The sequence below is a fragment of the Osmia bicornis genome, chromosome 16 (assembly GCF_907164935.1).
Source record: "Osmia bicornis bicornis chromosome 16, iOsmBic2.1, whole genome shotgun sequence".
Lineage (NCBI taxonomy): Eukaryota > Metazoa > Arthropoda > Insecta > Hymenoptera > Megachilidae > Osmia > Osmia bicornis.
Window position 1 is genome coordinate 165,637 of NC_060231.1, and position 16,563 is coordinate 182,199.

Below are 16,563 nucleotides of genomic sequence, written 5' to 3' on the forward strand. Positions count from 1 at the left end.
GAAACTAGTTATGTGTAACAAAAAGAAATATAATTTCTAAAAAAGAAAAGAATAACAGTAAATGAATTGGTTTACAGAGTTCGAGCTGTTGGAAATACAGAAAAATGCAATTTAGATATATATATTAACAAGATAGACGAAATTAGGTAATATTGAAATCTACTGAATCGTAAAACAGAATTTTAAGATGATTCGAGCGGCGATTTCGATGAGCAATTAATAAGCGGTGAGAGGAAACGATCCCAAGGGGAAAAACTTCCAAAACCAACGGTTTCGTGGGCCGCCTCTCGTTATCGCAAACGGAATTATTATTAAAAATTGCGAAATGTCTTCGATACCTTAACACGATGTTGTACAGAACGATCTCGTGGGAATTTTCCAGAACACGCGGTTTCAAGATCGCCCGTTTTGCCTCACTAAATCCAGATTCGTCGTATTGGACAAAATGAAATAGATAACCTACCAAGCTCGATGTAAATTAATGCACGATAATATAAATTGTCTGGTAATCGCTAGTTGCTTGGTTGTCTGGAAATCTGGAAGGCGAAGAAAAGATGAGAACTTGTCACGCACTACGCGTTCGCGATCGGCCTTTGTACGGTATTATTGTTACGGAAACGAAACGATAATTTACGAAATTATATACGAAAAACGACGCGACGCGGAAAAAGGAAAAATATTAATTAACGAACGATTTAAAAACGAAAGAGAAAAGATAGATATTGAAAAGTATGAAATTTAACGTATTCGTGAAGTCTTTGCCGCGGAAACGAGAACTGCAATCTCCCGGCACTCTGCCTTTTGCAAGGACTTTACCGGACAGCTAATTGCTACGATTTTCACGCGACAACTATTGCTTAACGCGAACACGGGCTCCCCGTCACGTACCTCACGATTTTTTGACGAAGAGTGATTTGCCTCAGTCAAGCGATCGTATCTCAGGGTTCGACCCGCGATCATGGGCCCAAAGTGGGGACATCATTTGGCAAATCAGGGTACGTGTCGAAGGGGAATGCCCGCGCGTATTGGTTTTGTCTAGCCGCGTTTCCCGAGTTCTCATCCCTTCTTGACCTTCCTTCCGACTCTGTCTATCGCAGACTGTCTTTCTCTTTTTACCCCTACAGCGCTTCGTGAATTTAGTGCGTCGCAATTTCTATACTTCTGGAATATTCGAAATCTATTACGACTTTATTTGTTCTAATTTATTAATCAAAGAGGCTCTTATAAATGATATTTATAAATGATATTTCGGTAACGAAGAACATCTAGCCTTTTTAATGGATGGTTAACTTACTATATTGAATAACTAATAAATGAATAATGTTAAATTATACCGTTCTTATTCGCGTTTCGGCGGTTTACGGAAAAGGCAATAGATGTTTGTAATTATTATCGAATCGCGGATGTATGCAAATACGTTACTGCATTTAATTGTTATTAGTTCCGCGTACATCAATTTTTAACGATTTCCGTATTTTCTAAACGTTCTACGTTTAACGGTTAGCTGTAGTTCGTTGTCGATGTTTATTGCCTTGGTCGATCTTCGCCTCGAACGTTCTTGAACGTCGGTCGACAATTTCAAACGTCAGCGGTTGTCACGCAAACCTTCGCATTCCACAGTCATACAACAGTTTCATTCCGTTTCATACTAATTGCTTTCGATTTTAATTGCATTCATTCCTCGTGGAAGGGTCGGCTGACGCATGCTTCGCAGGTAGGAGAGGTATCTCGCTAGTAGGGTAGAACAAGAGTTTTCTTTGTACGGCGCGGTTAGCTGGGAATTTTCCAAGTGCGTCGCACTGTTTAACCGCGCGGCGAAGGATGTTTATGATACCTCTCCCTTAACGGTTTCGACTTTCTAAGTTTTCGAACTACGCAGTTTCGACTAGGCAATCATCCCAAGGGAAGGTTGACTTTGTATTATTTGAAAGAGCTAAATATAGCCTCCTTTGTGTGCCTCGCCTGGGATTATTTCCAAGTGCTACGCACTGGCGAGGTACACGAACTTGGTATACTAACGGTTGAACTATTGAAGCTAATAAGAAAAAAAAAAGAAGAATTATTATTTTAATCTCAAACCCCTTTCTTTGTGCTCCTCGTGTGGAATATTTTCAAGTGCAGCGCACTCAACGAAGAGACACAAGTTAGGGGGTGTTTGGAAAACAGCGGGGAACTGAATTTATGATATGGTCAAAATATTCTTAGTTTTCGGGCCCGTTAGTCCCTTGTAGTATTTTCTTTAGCAGGCCGGCCTGCAGCCAGGATGTGGCACTTAGGATACTTCAGCTTATAGAGGTCAGCCATTGTGCAGTTTTTGCTTGACTAATATATCGTAAAGTCACTTTCCAAAGGGTCGCCTAGTTAGGGTTTTTATTACTGAGCCACGGTAACGGTCCTTCACCACCAGACCACCAAGCCGACCCAGCGGAATTTTCCCGGCTGTTACAAACGACGGAGTCACCCCCGCTCCAGGGACATATCGCGCTTCGGGCGCACTGGAAGGGGTGTCTCCGGATAGGTCAGTTCCACCTCAACAAGAACCGCCCTTAAGGCCCACTCGACGAGGGTGGAAGGAGAGCGAGTTTTACTAAAGGCCATCGTGGCAGATTTTTGCTCAGAATTAGCTTTTCCTTCCAACAGACACATTGTACGCCAGAGCAACCGACCAAGGATAGTTTTGATTAAATTTAGTAAATCAGTATCAGTGCATTTTTTCCCACATCAGTGGGTGGTCCTTCAACCAGTCCTCAGACGGCACGAAGTGCAATAATTCAAGAACGTGCAGATTAGCGAGCGCGGTTCTAAACATTGGTCCTTCGAGTCGGATACATCGGCAAAGTGAAAGGATTACAACTCATCAGTCCAGCTATAACAGCGGATTCGAACACCATTAGGCTGCTCAGAGGTCGATGATATAGAAGAAGAAGCACATTGGGTCTCAATCAGGAGACACAAAACTACAGATTCAGGACGCTGTGATCCAGTCGGATCAACATCATTCGTGGTCCACGGTCAGCATACCAGGAACGTCAACCATCGTGGAGGGGATCGACGTCAGCACAGAGTAGTATCCCGTCTTACAGTGAGTCCTAATTTTCCTACTTGTGTCAGTAATTCAGGATGGATGCTGAGTTGAGAGCGTTAGTCAACGAGCGCGGTACAGTTAAGGCTGTGCTTACGCGATTTAAAAACTTCTTTAATGAGTCTGCGAGTAACACTGCGATAGGGTCACTTAGGAAGCGATTAGAAGCGAATACAAAATTGTTTGCGGCTTTTGATAGAGTTCAAACCAAGATAGAAACTCTTGTAGCAGGAACCGAAATCGAATCGTTGCACGAGTCGGAGCGTCAGCTTTTTGAGACTTCATATTTTGATTTAATTGATGAGGTAGAGACTTATATTGAGAAATCTGGTGCAAATCAACGTCGCGATACACCAGTTAGTTCTATATCCAACAACGCACCATGTAGTATTAAATTACCTACAATTCAGTTACCCGTGTTCGATGGCGACTATAGTGATTGGGTGAAATTCCGCGATACATTCACATCAGTAATTCATCAAAACGAGACCTTATCAGATGTTCAGCGATTTCTTTACCTGAATTCGTCGCTTCAAGGGGTCGCGGCTCGAGTCATCCAATCGTTGGGCGTATCAGAGGCAAACTATAAGGTCGCGTGGGAATTCTTAACGGCTCGTTATGAGAATTCAAAGGATCTTAAAAGACATCATGTCAACGCGTTAATGGATTTAAAACCAGTTCAGAAACAGTCAGAAATTGCATTGCGTCAGTTCATAGATGATGCTTATAATCACAGAAATGCTTTGCGATCACTAGAGGAAGCAGTGGATAGTTGGGACACGTTTCTCGTTCCCCTCCTATCTAGGAAGTTAGATGCAATCTCCATTAGGGAGTGGGAAAAGAAGATTTCTTCTGACCCTCAAATGCCTTCCTTCGTACAGTTTTCAGAATTTGTTGAAGAGCGATCTAAGTATTTAGGAAATGTTGCGATCCATGCTCAGGTAACAGCGCCGAGGGTTGATCAGCGACCCCGAGCTTCAGGTAGTCAGAAGTCAAGCACGTTAGTTTCACACGTAATCAATACAAACGTATGTGGCGTTTGTAAGGGAAGCCACCCAATATATCAATGTGATAGGTTCAAGGGGTTTGACGCGGATGAAAGGACTAAAGCTGTTCAGCAGGCCCAAGTCTGTTTTAATTGTTTACAGTCCGGACATCGGGTCAAGGCGTGTACTCGTACTCATTGTAGAATATGCGGTAAAATACATCATTCATTATTGCATCGCGCTGATAGGCATCCAGACAAACCCGCGAAGTCAAATGATATTTCGACCGCAGAATCAAGTAATATTTCGAGCATACAATCAAGCGATAGTTCGACCATGGAATCCAAATCCAACGAAATACCTAATGTAGTAGCACACGTAGCAAGCAGTGCGTCGAATCATACAATGCTGTCGACTGCGATTGTTCATGTTAAGGGCGATCGTGGCCACGTCCATGATTGTAGAGTGTTGTTGGATTCGGGGTCTCAAGCGAATTTTGTCACGAACGCATTTTGTAAACGAGTCGGCTTCCCACCGATTCCCATAGAATCAATTGTAACTGGTTTAGGAAGGGTTGTAAATTCAATCACAGGTAGAACGAAAATGACAATTCATTCAAGACATAATAATTATCAGGCTAGCTTAGATTGTTTGTCTATAGACACTATTACAGCAGACATGCCCAGTCTTCCATTGTCACGGGAATTGATAGAAGTTCCGAATAATGTAGCACTTGCTGATCCGGAATTTAATACTACCCGGCCAATAGATATGCTCATCGGAGCCGGCCTGTTTTGGGCATTGTTATGCATCGGTCAGCATAAGTGCCGCTCAGGTATAATTTATCAGAAAACGCAACTCGGTTGGGTTCTCGGTGGCGCTTTTACCTGGCCAAACCACAATCGGTCGGCGACCAGCGTGTGTCACTTAGTTACGTATAATGACCTCCGATTGCAGGTAGAGAAATTCTGGGCTCTAGAGGAGGTAGATGTACAGAGAAAAAACTTTAATGACGAATGTGAATCGTATTTTAGACAGACGACATATCAGGACGTAGATGGACGTTACATAGTTAGTATACCATTCAAGAATAACGTTAGGGATTTAGGCGATTCGCGGCAACAGGCCGTGCGGCGCCTCTATTCGATAGAAAGGAAATTAACACGGCAGCCAGACTTGAGACAGCAATATGTTGATTTTATGAAGGAGTACGAGATGTTAGGTCATATGTCCCGCATTTCAGAGTGTCCTGATAACAAAGAACCGACATATTATCTTCCACATCATGCCGTTTCTAAAGCGACCAGTACCACAACGAAGGTTCGCGTCGTATTTGACGGATCGGCAAAATCCTCATCAGGGCTATCATTAAATGATACGCAGTTAGTGGGACCAACAATTCAGAGTGACTTAGTTTCAATTTTAATCAGATTTAGACAACATAAATATGTCCTTTCTGCCGACATAGCCAAAATGTATAGACAAGTTTTAATTAATCCAAAGGATAGGCGGTTTCAGAGAATTTTATGGCGATCGGATCCTCGATCTCCGATCAAGGAATTCGAATTGAACACAGTAACTTACGGCACTGCTTCCGCCCCTTTTTTAGCAACACGCGTACTACAGGAAATAGGTCTAAAATGTGCTCAGACTTTCCCAGAGATCAGCAGAATCATAATCAGTGACTTCTATGTGGATGATTTGCTGACGGGGGCACAAAGCGCGTTAGAAATTCAAAAATTGAAAACTGAAATTACAAGAGTGTTGTCTCAAGCTGGTATGCATCTTCGTAAGTGGGCATCTAATTGTCCAAACATCCATATGGCTTCGGATGGTGTAGGCAATAGTAAAGAGATCACAGCAGATAAAGATCCGAAGACATTAGGTCTATTGTGGGCACCAACCACTGACGAATTAGGCTTCACAATTATGCCTACTACTAGTAGGCGGGTGACAAAACGAAGTATATTATCGGATATTGCTCAGATTTTTGATCCGTTGGGTTTAATCGGTCCTGTTGTGGTTACAGCAAAATTGATTCTTCAACGTTTATGGCAGGTACAAGTAGGTTGGGACGAATCCATCCCTCAGGAGTTGTTTTCTCAATGGTTGGAATATCGTCAAGATCTTGAAAGGGTATCATCTTTTAGAATTCCGCGTTGTGCAGTCTCAGTTGAGTTGGACACTACAATACCGTTAGAAATACACGGATTTTCAGATTCTTCAGAAAGGGCCTACGGTGCGTGCGTTTACCTGCGGTCCCGAAATAAGACAGGTCAGTGGGTAATAACTTTATTGTGCGCCAAGTCTAGAGTGGCACCTCTTAAGTCGATTTCCCTTCCGCGGTTAGAATTATGCGGTGCGCTATTATTAGCACAGTTAGTGGAAAAGGTTAAAGTCGCATTGAATTCGGTGAACGTTAGAGAACATCTGTGGACAGACTCAACAATAGCGCTTGCTTGGATTCGAAGTTCACCACATAAGTGGAAAACCTTCGTGGCCAATCGAGTGTCAGAAATCCAAACGCTCACAGAGAGTGGCCTCTGGAGGCACGTATCGTCAGGAGACAATCCTGCTGATCTTATTTCGCGAGGCGTTAAACCAACAGCGTTAGCGCAAGCGAAAATTTGGTGGTCGGGTCCATCATGGTTGAGTAAGGAGTCAAACTTATGGCCCAATTTTTTAGATGAGTGCACAAACCCTCCAGAAGAACGAACGGTTAAGAGCGTGATGGTTAGTTTAGTGAATCAGCATAATAGTATTTTTACTAGATTTTCGAGCTATACGCGTTTGCTTAGAGTGACTGCATATTGTTTGAGATTTATCAAGAATGCACGACTTAAACTTGATGAGAAAAGAGTCATCTCAACAGTTCCAAATATGGATCTGTTAACAACAGACGAATTAAGACAGGCACGAACGTTTCTTGAACGTCTGGTGCAGAGGGAGGCATTTGAGAAGGAAATAATAGCTTTACAATCACGTCAATCACTTCCAAAGTCGACCTCTCTTCTATCATTGAACGCATTTTTAGACGATAAAGGTTTGCTCAGGGTGGGCGGAAGATTACAAAATGCCCCGATAAGTCAAGATAGAAAACAACCCATTATATTGCCATCGAAACACCCGTTCACTGATTTGATTATTATACACGAACATCATCGATTGCTGCACGCAGGTTGTCAGGCAGTAATCGCGTCATTGCGTAATCGTTATTGGCCCCTGGCTTGTAAAAATAATGTAAAGCGAATCATACGAGGGTGCATAAGGTGTTTTCGTGTAAACCCGACAAACGAAGTCTATCAAATGGGTCAGTTACCCACTTCTAGGGTAACTCCGGCAAGGCCTTTTTTCACCTGCGGGGTCGATTATGCAGGCCCATTCTACACAAAGGAAAGGGTCAGAAGTAGAGTTTCAGTAAAGGCATACCTGTGCATTTTCGTGTGCTTCGTTACCAGGGCCGTACACATAGAATTAGCCACCGATTTAAGTACCGACGCATTTCTTAATTGTTTTCGACGATTCATTGCGCGACGGGGTCGGTGTCAGTATATCGTATCGGACAACGGTACAAACTTTGTTGGTGCACGTAATGAGTTAGACGAGCTTAGAGTGTTACTCAGAAATAAAGAACACAATAGAAAAATAACGAACGCATTAAATCAAGAGTTTATAGAGTGGCGGCTAATTCCCCCACATTCACCACACTTCGGTGGTTTGTGGGAAGGAGCGGTTAAATCCGCGAAACACCATCTCAAACGCGTTATCGGAGATCAGAAATTGACATTTGAAGAATTGTATACATTACTGACGCAAGTTGAATCCTGTTTGAATTCTCGCCCACTTTCTCCACTTTCCTCAGACCCAACAGACTTATCTCCATTAACGCCCGGTCATTTCTTAATTGGCACTGCTCTGAACGCCTTGCCAGCTCAAGATCTACGAGATGTCCAAACTAACCGCCTCAACAGATATCAATTAATCCAGCAGATGTTACAGCACTTTTGGCAACGTTGGCAAAATGAATGTATACATCAGATGCAACAGAGATACAAGTGGCAGCGCAAGTCCACTAGCAAGTTAGCGGTGGATCGGTTGGTTCTCATCAAGGAGGATAATTTGCCACCTCTTCAATGGAGTCTGGCACGCATTCAGCTGCACCCAGGTACAGACGGCATTGCGAGAGTGGCAACTGTTAGAACCTCCACTGGAACGACCAAGCGACCTGTCACAAAGCTGTGCATCCTGCCTATGGATTGTGATGCGGACCACACTGAAGATACGACATTATCAGGGCACTGTCAGTGAAGTACACGAACTATAATTAGCAAATACGCAAATTTTGTGAACCTTGTGTTACCTGTAGTCTAGTATATACATACCATTGTTTATCTATATTTAGTTTGCGTAGTAGTATAACAAATGTATCATGTTAGTGTTAGAATTCAATATTTCATTTACATTATATAGAGATAGAATGTTGAACATGTGATACATGTTCAAGGTGGGCGGCATGTTTGGAAAACAGCGGGGAACTGAATTTATGATATGGTCAAAATATTCTTAGTTTTCGGGCCCGTTAGTCCCTTGTACTATTTTCTTTAGCAGGCCGGCCTGCAGCCAGGATGTGGCACTTAGGATCCTTCAGCTTATAGAGGTCAGCCATTGTGCAGTTTTTGCTTGACGAATATATCGTAAAGTCACTTTCCAAAGGGTCGCCTAGTTAGGGTTTTTATTACTGAGCCACGGTAACGGTCCTTCACCACCAGACCACCAAGCCGACCCAGCGGAATTTTCCCGGCTGTTACAAACGACGGAGTCACCCCCGCTCCAGGGACATATCGCGCTTCGGGCGCACTGGAAGGGGTGTCTCCGGATAGGTCAGTTCCACCTCAACAAGAACCGCCCTTAAGGCCGACTCGACGAGGGTGGAAGGAGAGCGAGTTTTACTAAAGGCCATCGTGGCAGATTTTTGCTCAGAATTAGCTTTTCCTTCCAACAGACACATTGTACGCCAGAGCAACCGACCAAGGATAGTTTTGATTAAATTTAGTAAATCAGTATCAGTGCATTTTTCCCACATCAGTGGGTGGTCCTTCAACCAGTCCTCAGACGGCACGAAGTGCAATAATTCAAGAACGTGCAGATTAGCGAGCGCGGTTCTAAACAGGGGGAGCGCGAACAAGATACGAAAATGGGAAAAAATCAAGAAAGCGCCCTTCCTTGCGCCTCCCGTAGGGGAACTTCTTCCAAGTGCTGCGCACAAGACAGGAAAGGCAAGATCGGGTTATGGAAAATCAACCCGGACGTAACAGTGTCCCTTGAACAGTTTTCGTATTTTGCGCTTAAAGTGAAAAGGAATTAAAACAGTTTTCCTGTTTAGCTGAAAACTTATGTGCCTTTTCTACTTACAGTTCCGTTCCAACGGGATTTGCATTTGACGTAACTGAAAACTGGTCTATCTCATTTAGTGTAATATGCACAGAGTATATTCCTGGCGAATATATAAAATTCCTAGAGAATAGAGGGCCGCATAAGCTATCCGGCTTCAGCATTTAACCATAATATCCTATAACCCTATCTTGGTTATATTCTGTTAAGCATTCTTTCAAATTCTTCTTTCTCTTTCAGGTTCTTTGTGACAAAGTCTACCACCAATGTTTGCGTTGCTGGGTTTTTTAAAAGTATCATCAAATTATTTATAGTAAAGATACCACCGGTCTGGGCTCTGAGTGCGTCTCTCTCTGCTTCCCAGCGGTCACAGTAGAAAAGGAAATGGCTTGGATCGTCAACCACCCCCGGGCAGAACCAGCAAATACTATTATTTTGTTTCCTAAACCGTTCAAGGTAGGTACCGAAACATCCGTGTCCTGTCAGCACTTGTGTCAAGTGGTAATTTAAAATTTCAGGGCCCCACAGAAGCCATTCTCTAATGTCAGGTATAAGGGTGTACGTCCACCTACCATTAATAGACGCGTTCCACTCGTTCGGCCACACTACTAAGGATTTTTTTCTTTCGTCGAATGTTTCCGGTGAGTCCTCATTATCATTTTGGTTTTACTGTTTCCCTTTTTCAAATATATTTTCCCTCTCCAAGGCCAGCTGATCCAGGGGTAGTTGACCGCCCAGTACACAAAGGGCTTCAAACGACGTTGTCCTAAAAGCTCTTATCAGCCTTAGTAACGCAGACCTCTGCGTACTACGTACGAGCTTTATATTTATCTTAAATTTTATGGCTCTAGCCCAAATTGGAGCGGCATACATTATTACAGATTCTATGACCTTGTAATAGAGTGTTCTTGCGGTGGTACCTGCACCAGCAGTATTGGGCATAAGTCGCGAAAGTGTGTTTATGTACTCATATGCCTTATCGGTAACGATTTTTAAGTGTGTCTTAAATGTAGAGTTTGCTTCAAAAGTCACACCTAGATATTTTACTTCCTTTTTTGTTTGGATCTGAGTATTTTCACACCAGATAGTCAGGTCTCGCGGCACCTTTCTGCCCGTTGGTAGGATAGACTCCGTTTTATGGTGTGCAAGCACCAACCACTCTTTTTTATACCACTCAGTTAGGTCTTGAATGGTAAGTCTTGCGAGTTCCGTTATCCTATTCAGGTCCTTTTCTATAATGATGATGGCAATGTCATCTACATAGCCAATTAAGTAGACGTCTCTTCGTAATCTTATGCACAGGAGGCCGTCATACACCATGTTCCATAACAGCGGGCCAATGACGGAACCTTGCGGAACGCCCCCGTACACCTGGAATTTTGTCTCACCTTCTGCAGCCTCATACGAGATCCATCGGTCGTCTAGGTAGCTATTTAGAAATCTTCTAAGTTTTGGTGGGAATTTTCTCCTTTTCGCATCCTTTGCAATGCTTTCCCAGGTGACTGAGTTGAAGGCATTCTGCACATCCAAGAGAACCATTAGGCAATGCTTCCTCTTCTTTCGGGCGCGGTCCCAGAGGGTCAGTACCTGTGTCATCGCATCCAGGGTAGACAGCCCTTTGCGGAAGCCATATTGGTTTTTTCCAAAATTGTATTTCTGTAACGACCGGAGAAGCTTTTCTTTGACGATATACTCTAGCATCTTTGTTAAGCTGGAAATAACAGAAAGAGGTCTGTACGCTTTTTTCGGTGAGGAGGCGTCTGCTTTACCTTTCGGTATCACCACCAATCTGCCCGTTTTTCATCTTGTTGGCCAATATCCTGTTCTAAAACATGTATTAAATACCGTTCTAAGATACTTAGATGCATAAATACCTATTTTTTTTCGCAACTTCTGTTGGGATACCGTCAGGTCCCGCGGCTTTATTTGGTTTCAAGCGTCTAGCTGCTGCAATTACTTCCGTTTCCGTAATGCACTCTTCTTCCTCAGGGAATACTATGTCAGCTCCGATGTTTCATTACAGGGCTCCGGACAATCACTTGTACTCGCCACAGGGGAATCACTACTTCCTATCGTTTGGGTGGTAATAAACAATTTGTTTACAATTTTGTGGATATTTTCCCTATCTAGTTTTTCCGGCGGTGTCTTTTTCCTTAAGGCTCGTATCACTGTAGTATAGGGTTTTCCCCATATATCCTTATCGACGGAGTTTAATAGTTTATTCCAGCTCTTTCTTTTAGCATTTCTGATAACTACTCATTTCTTTTTTTGCCTTCTCATAATCATTTAGCGCTCTCTCTAGGTCATCTGGGTCATCTTTTCGTATACAACGCGTAAACTTTCTACGGGTTCTATGTGCATTTTTTCGTTTTTGCGCAATTTCTTCGTTCCACCAAGGGACTGGCATTTTTATCTTGGACAAATGTATTGTCTAACTTGTGCACTTGTCCGCCATAATTTTAAGTTTCTCTAAAAATTGGTCTACCTCCTCAGGTGTATTTACAACGGGTAAGCCTTCAAACTTTTCGTTCGCATAGTGTTCGATAAATAGGTCAACTAGTTTTTTTGCATTAATTTTACCCTTCCTCAAGTCAAAAGGGCATTTTTCTTGTTCGTCTTTATTTTCTTTATTTAATCTGAAAACATGTCGAAGGTAACGGTGGTCAGATGCGGAGTACTTAGAAAGCACTTCGCTATCCTCCAGAAGTTCTAGGGCAGCCCTATTACATAACACAATGTCGATTTTAGATCCTGCGCCCCTGTCGCAAGTATTACCTCCTCTTGTTATAGTGGGTAGCAATTCAAGGTTTACGCAAAATTGCTGCAGTATTTTTCCTCTTTCCAACCATCTATCCAAGCCCCAAGCCGGGGATTTCGCGTTAAAATCTCCTATAATGATCAGTTTTACTTTCCTTAGGGTCGTTAGAGATGTGGCGAGTGCCGCAAGAAAATCTTCAAAATCATTTATTGAGGAATTTGGCGATGCATAGCAGCTACCTATATAAAAGTTTCCTACCCGGACAATCACAAAGCCCTTTCCAGACACAATAGGTGTTATACACCTACTATTTTTTAATCCGCGTATAGTGACCCAAATTGCCGCTTTTTTAGTTGCGTCGGCGAACCAGTAGTCCGGGACAACATATGGCTCCGTAATCACCGCTACATCCGCTTCCACTTCTTCCACAGTCCTTTGAAGTAGGTCATTTGCTGACCTACAGTGGTTCAAGTTGATTTGCAAAATATTAATTTTGCCTTTTCTGTCTCAAGGCCTCCTTGTATCTTTGGCACCTAACAGAGTCTGCAACATGGGCTAGCCTCTCCTCCGGTAAATTATCTTCCTGACACAATCTACATCTGGGATTTGCCGTACACTCTCGCATCTGGTGCTCGATACTACCGCATCTTCTGCAGTAGCCTGTACCGCTTTTTACGTTTTTACAATTTATCGCCACGTGTCCAAAGTCATGACATCGGAAACACCTAAGAAGCCTTGGTATCTCTTTCACAAATACCACGGTCCATCCTATCTTTATTTTGGATTTCCTCACTAATTTCATCATCAAGTTTGCAGGTCCCTCTATAATGGCGATTTTGTTCTGCCTAGGATCTATCCTTAGAACCTTTAGTTCGATTTCCGCGACGTCATTTTCTATCTCGTGTTTGATAGCCTCCATAATCTCATCTCTATCTTCAGCTCAACATCCATCCTCTGCTGGAGGCGCGCTACCTCAATATCCGGGCCCAGTTTTCCATCAATAACTTTCTTGAAGCCTTCTAAATCTGTGTTCGGCGTAAACTCAATCAAGAGATTGCTAGCACGGGTTTGTTTTACCGATTGAACACCCTCAGGGGAGGCCGGCAGCCTCCTTAACCCTTTTCAGGACGTCTGCAAAAGAAACATCCTTTTTAAAGCGCACCGCAATCGCCAGCGGTCTATTAAATTTCCTACTGGGGGTATTACGCATTCTCGCCGTGATAATAGTTTTTTCTGCCTCTACCTGCAGGTTATTTTCGATGACTTTTCCGCGCCCGGCTCCCGTTTTTGTCTTCCTCGGTTGCACCGTTTCCCATTCAGAGTCCGTTGCCTCTATCACTTCTTCAGATCTAGGTGTGCATATCTCGGCAACATTATTTCTGTCATTTCTTCTCAGTGGTACACGGCCGCTTGCTTGAGTTTTGGATTTTTTACCTGCGTTTTCTATTGGAGGAGTAATGTCCTTCCTTTTTAGGCTTGATTCAGGCACCAATGTGAGTGATCCTTCTATTTCTGGGTTCGTCTGTGTCGATGCGTTTTTATAGGTGTCTTTCTTCTTTACAGGTTTCTTCTTTCCCGACGTCTGTGCAGCTATCCCTGGTGATGTAGGTTCTGTCTGTATGCCCATGATTTTCTGACTCTGACCATCATCTTCTTTCACCATTTTCTGTTTGTATTGAGTGTTTACAAATCTCATACGGTCGATTGTTTCCGCTACTTTTTCTAGATAACGTCCCATGGTAATGGATGCATCCCTCATTTCAGGGGCAACATCTGTACTTTTCAACATAAAACTCTTAATCATGGCGTTATGATCTATGATCGCTTCCATTATCTTCGCCATGGTCTCTAAACCTATCTCCATCTTTTCCTCGAGGCTAATCTTCCTACCCTCTCCTTCGTCCTCGCGGCCTTTCGTCCTTGAACTTCGACCAATTTGCCCTCGTTCTTTCTCTTCTTCGTCTTTACCTCCTGCGATTCTCTCCTTTTCTTTGTATCTCGAATTCCATTTATCAGGAGGAGTTCGTGTAACCCTAGGTTTGTCAAGGAAGACTTCTTCCTCCCTATGAGTGCTGCGACAAGTGTCCTCTTCGCCAGTAGCAGTTTCTATCGCAGGAGCCTGACGGTTCACCACCTGCGATGCACAGTTGCTGGATAACGACTCGGGGGGGGCCTGTACACCCAACTCCCGCCGAGCCGGTACTGGGGCTACCCAGTACCGCTGCACCGTAACGCTTCTCTCCTTTATGTGTATAATCCATAATATAAATTTATAGAGTTTGTCCAGTAAGACTAGCCGTATTCGTCATATAGCTTTAAAGCCATCCATAACTACCATAACTGGAAGCATACACGATCAGCTAAGTATATTCAGATAATTTCCTTACCTTGTTTCAGGTTCTCGTGCATCCTCACAGGTGCAGGTAAATATACTACTTCTTCAGCTAAGTAGTCTTTCGATGGTTTAACCTTTCCGGGGAGTTATATCTGCATTAAACGGCCGCTCCACAGACATGAGGAACAGGCGTCTACCAGCACGCCGCTCGATACGAGAACAGACGCGTGCTGGATTTCACATTATGGTTTTTGGCCCGCAATCGGTATTTTATTCCCCGACTGCCCTGCATATCTGCCGAGCATTCCCCTATCCGCCACCTGGGGACGCGTCCGATGGGGGACCAGTAACCCCGCACGGATTTTATTATTACTATATCTACATTGGATCTAATGTAATATCCTGATTCCTTCCCACAGATCAATGTACATTTGATAACAATATCATTATTACTATATCAACATTAGATATAATGTAATATACTGATCTCTTCCCACAGATCCATGCACAGGTTGTTACATTATCGTCATTACGATATCTACATTAGATATGTAATAAGAACTTAATAACAATATCATTATCACTATATATACATTAGATCTATTCTAATATACCGATTCCTTCCCACAGATCAATGCACATTTGATAACAATATCATTGTTACTATATCTACATTAGATATAATGTAATATACTGATCCCTTCCCACAGATCAATGCATAGATCCTAACATTATTGTCATTACTATATCTACATTAGATATAATGTAATATACTGATCCCTTGCCACAGATCAATGCACAGATTATAACATTATCGTCATTACTATATCTACATCAGATGGAATTTAATATACTGATTTATTCTCACAGACCAATGTACATTTAATAACAACATCGTTGGTACTATATCTACATTGGATATAATGTAATATACTAATCCCTTCCTACAGATCAATGTACGAATAATAACAGTATCGTTATTAATATATCTGCATTGGATCTAATGTAATATACTGATTCCTTCCCACAGATCAATGCACATTTGATAACAATATCATTATTACTATATCTTCATTAGATATAATGTAATATACTGATCCCTTCCCACAGATCAATGTACATTTGATATCAACATCCTTGATACTATATCTACATTGGATATAATGTAATAAACTGATCCCTTCCCACAGATCAATGTATATATAATAACAGTATCGTTATTACTATATCTACATTAGATATGTAATATACATTTAATTACAATATCATTATTACTATATCTACATTAGATATAATGTAATCTACTGATCACTTCCTACAGATCAATGTACATTTGATAACAACATCGTTGATACTGTGGCAACATCCAGCAGGAAGAAGAATAAATAAGAAATAACCTTATAATTAGTATTTATTAAAATATTTGTAAAGAAAATCAAGACACCCGTATACTAGTGTCGTTGCCTTTCTTAGATTCAAATCTTCCGCGTTAGAGGGAGAGAGAGGGAGTGAGTCTCGAGACAAAAGAGAAGAGACAAATCAGTTGAGAAGAGAGAAGGCAGAAAACGTATTAATTTAGTTTATAGGGAATTAACGTACCTGAATTAAAAGCTGTAAATGTTGTTTCTTTTGGCTTACAGAGAAACGCAGTTAAGTTTTTAATTCGATCTCCTCACCACCAATCGGACCGAAGATAACTTTATTACATATTTATTCAATTTTCGTTTTTTTTTACATAATTAAAATTTGTAACAGTTCATTTTAATTATTATTGTACTACTATGATTTAACCTAATAATTATATTTATATTTTATAACTAAAAATCTTATATTTATTAATATTTATATTTAACACAAAAATTTTTATACTTCACAATATACGTCGATAATTGTCGCGTCGATAATTCTACCGCGTCGATAATTCTACCGCGTCGATAAAAGATCGACACAGCGCGCGAAATAAATAGAAAGATACAGCAACAGCGCGTAGAAAGGGATAGGAACAAGCGCA

At 42.0% G+C, this 16,563-nt stretch overlaps 1 protein-coding gene across 1 annotated transcript; it reads left to right on the forward strand.

Moving 5' to 3' along the window:
- Positions 1–3,120: 3,120 nt before the first annotated feature.
- LOC114882244 lies at positions 3,121–8,376 on the forward strand. The gene has a single exon (XM_029199128.2). The coding sequence runs from the start codon at positions 3,121–3,123 to the stop codon at positions 8,374–8,376; it is 5,256 nt and encodes a 1,751-aa protein (XP_029054961.2).
- Positions 8,377–16,563: the final 8,187 nt, after the last annotated feature.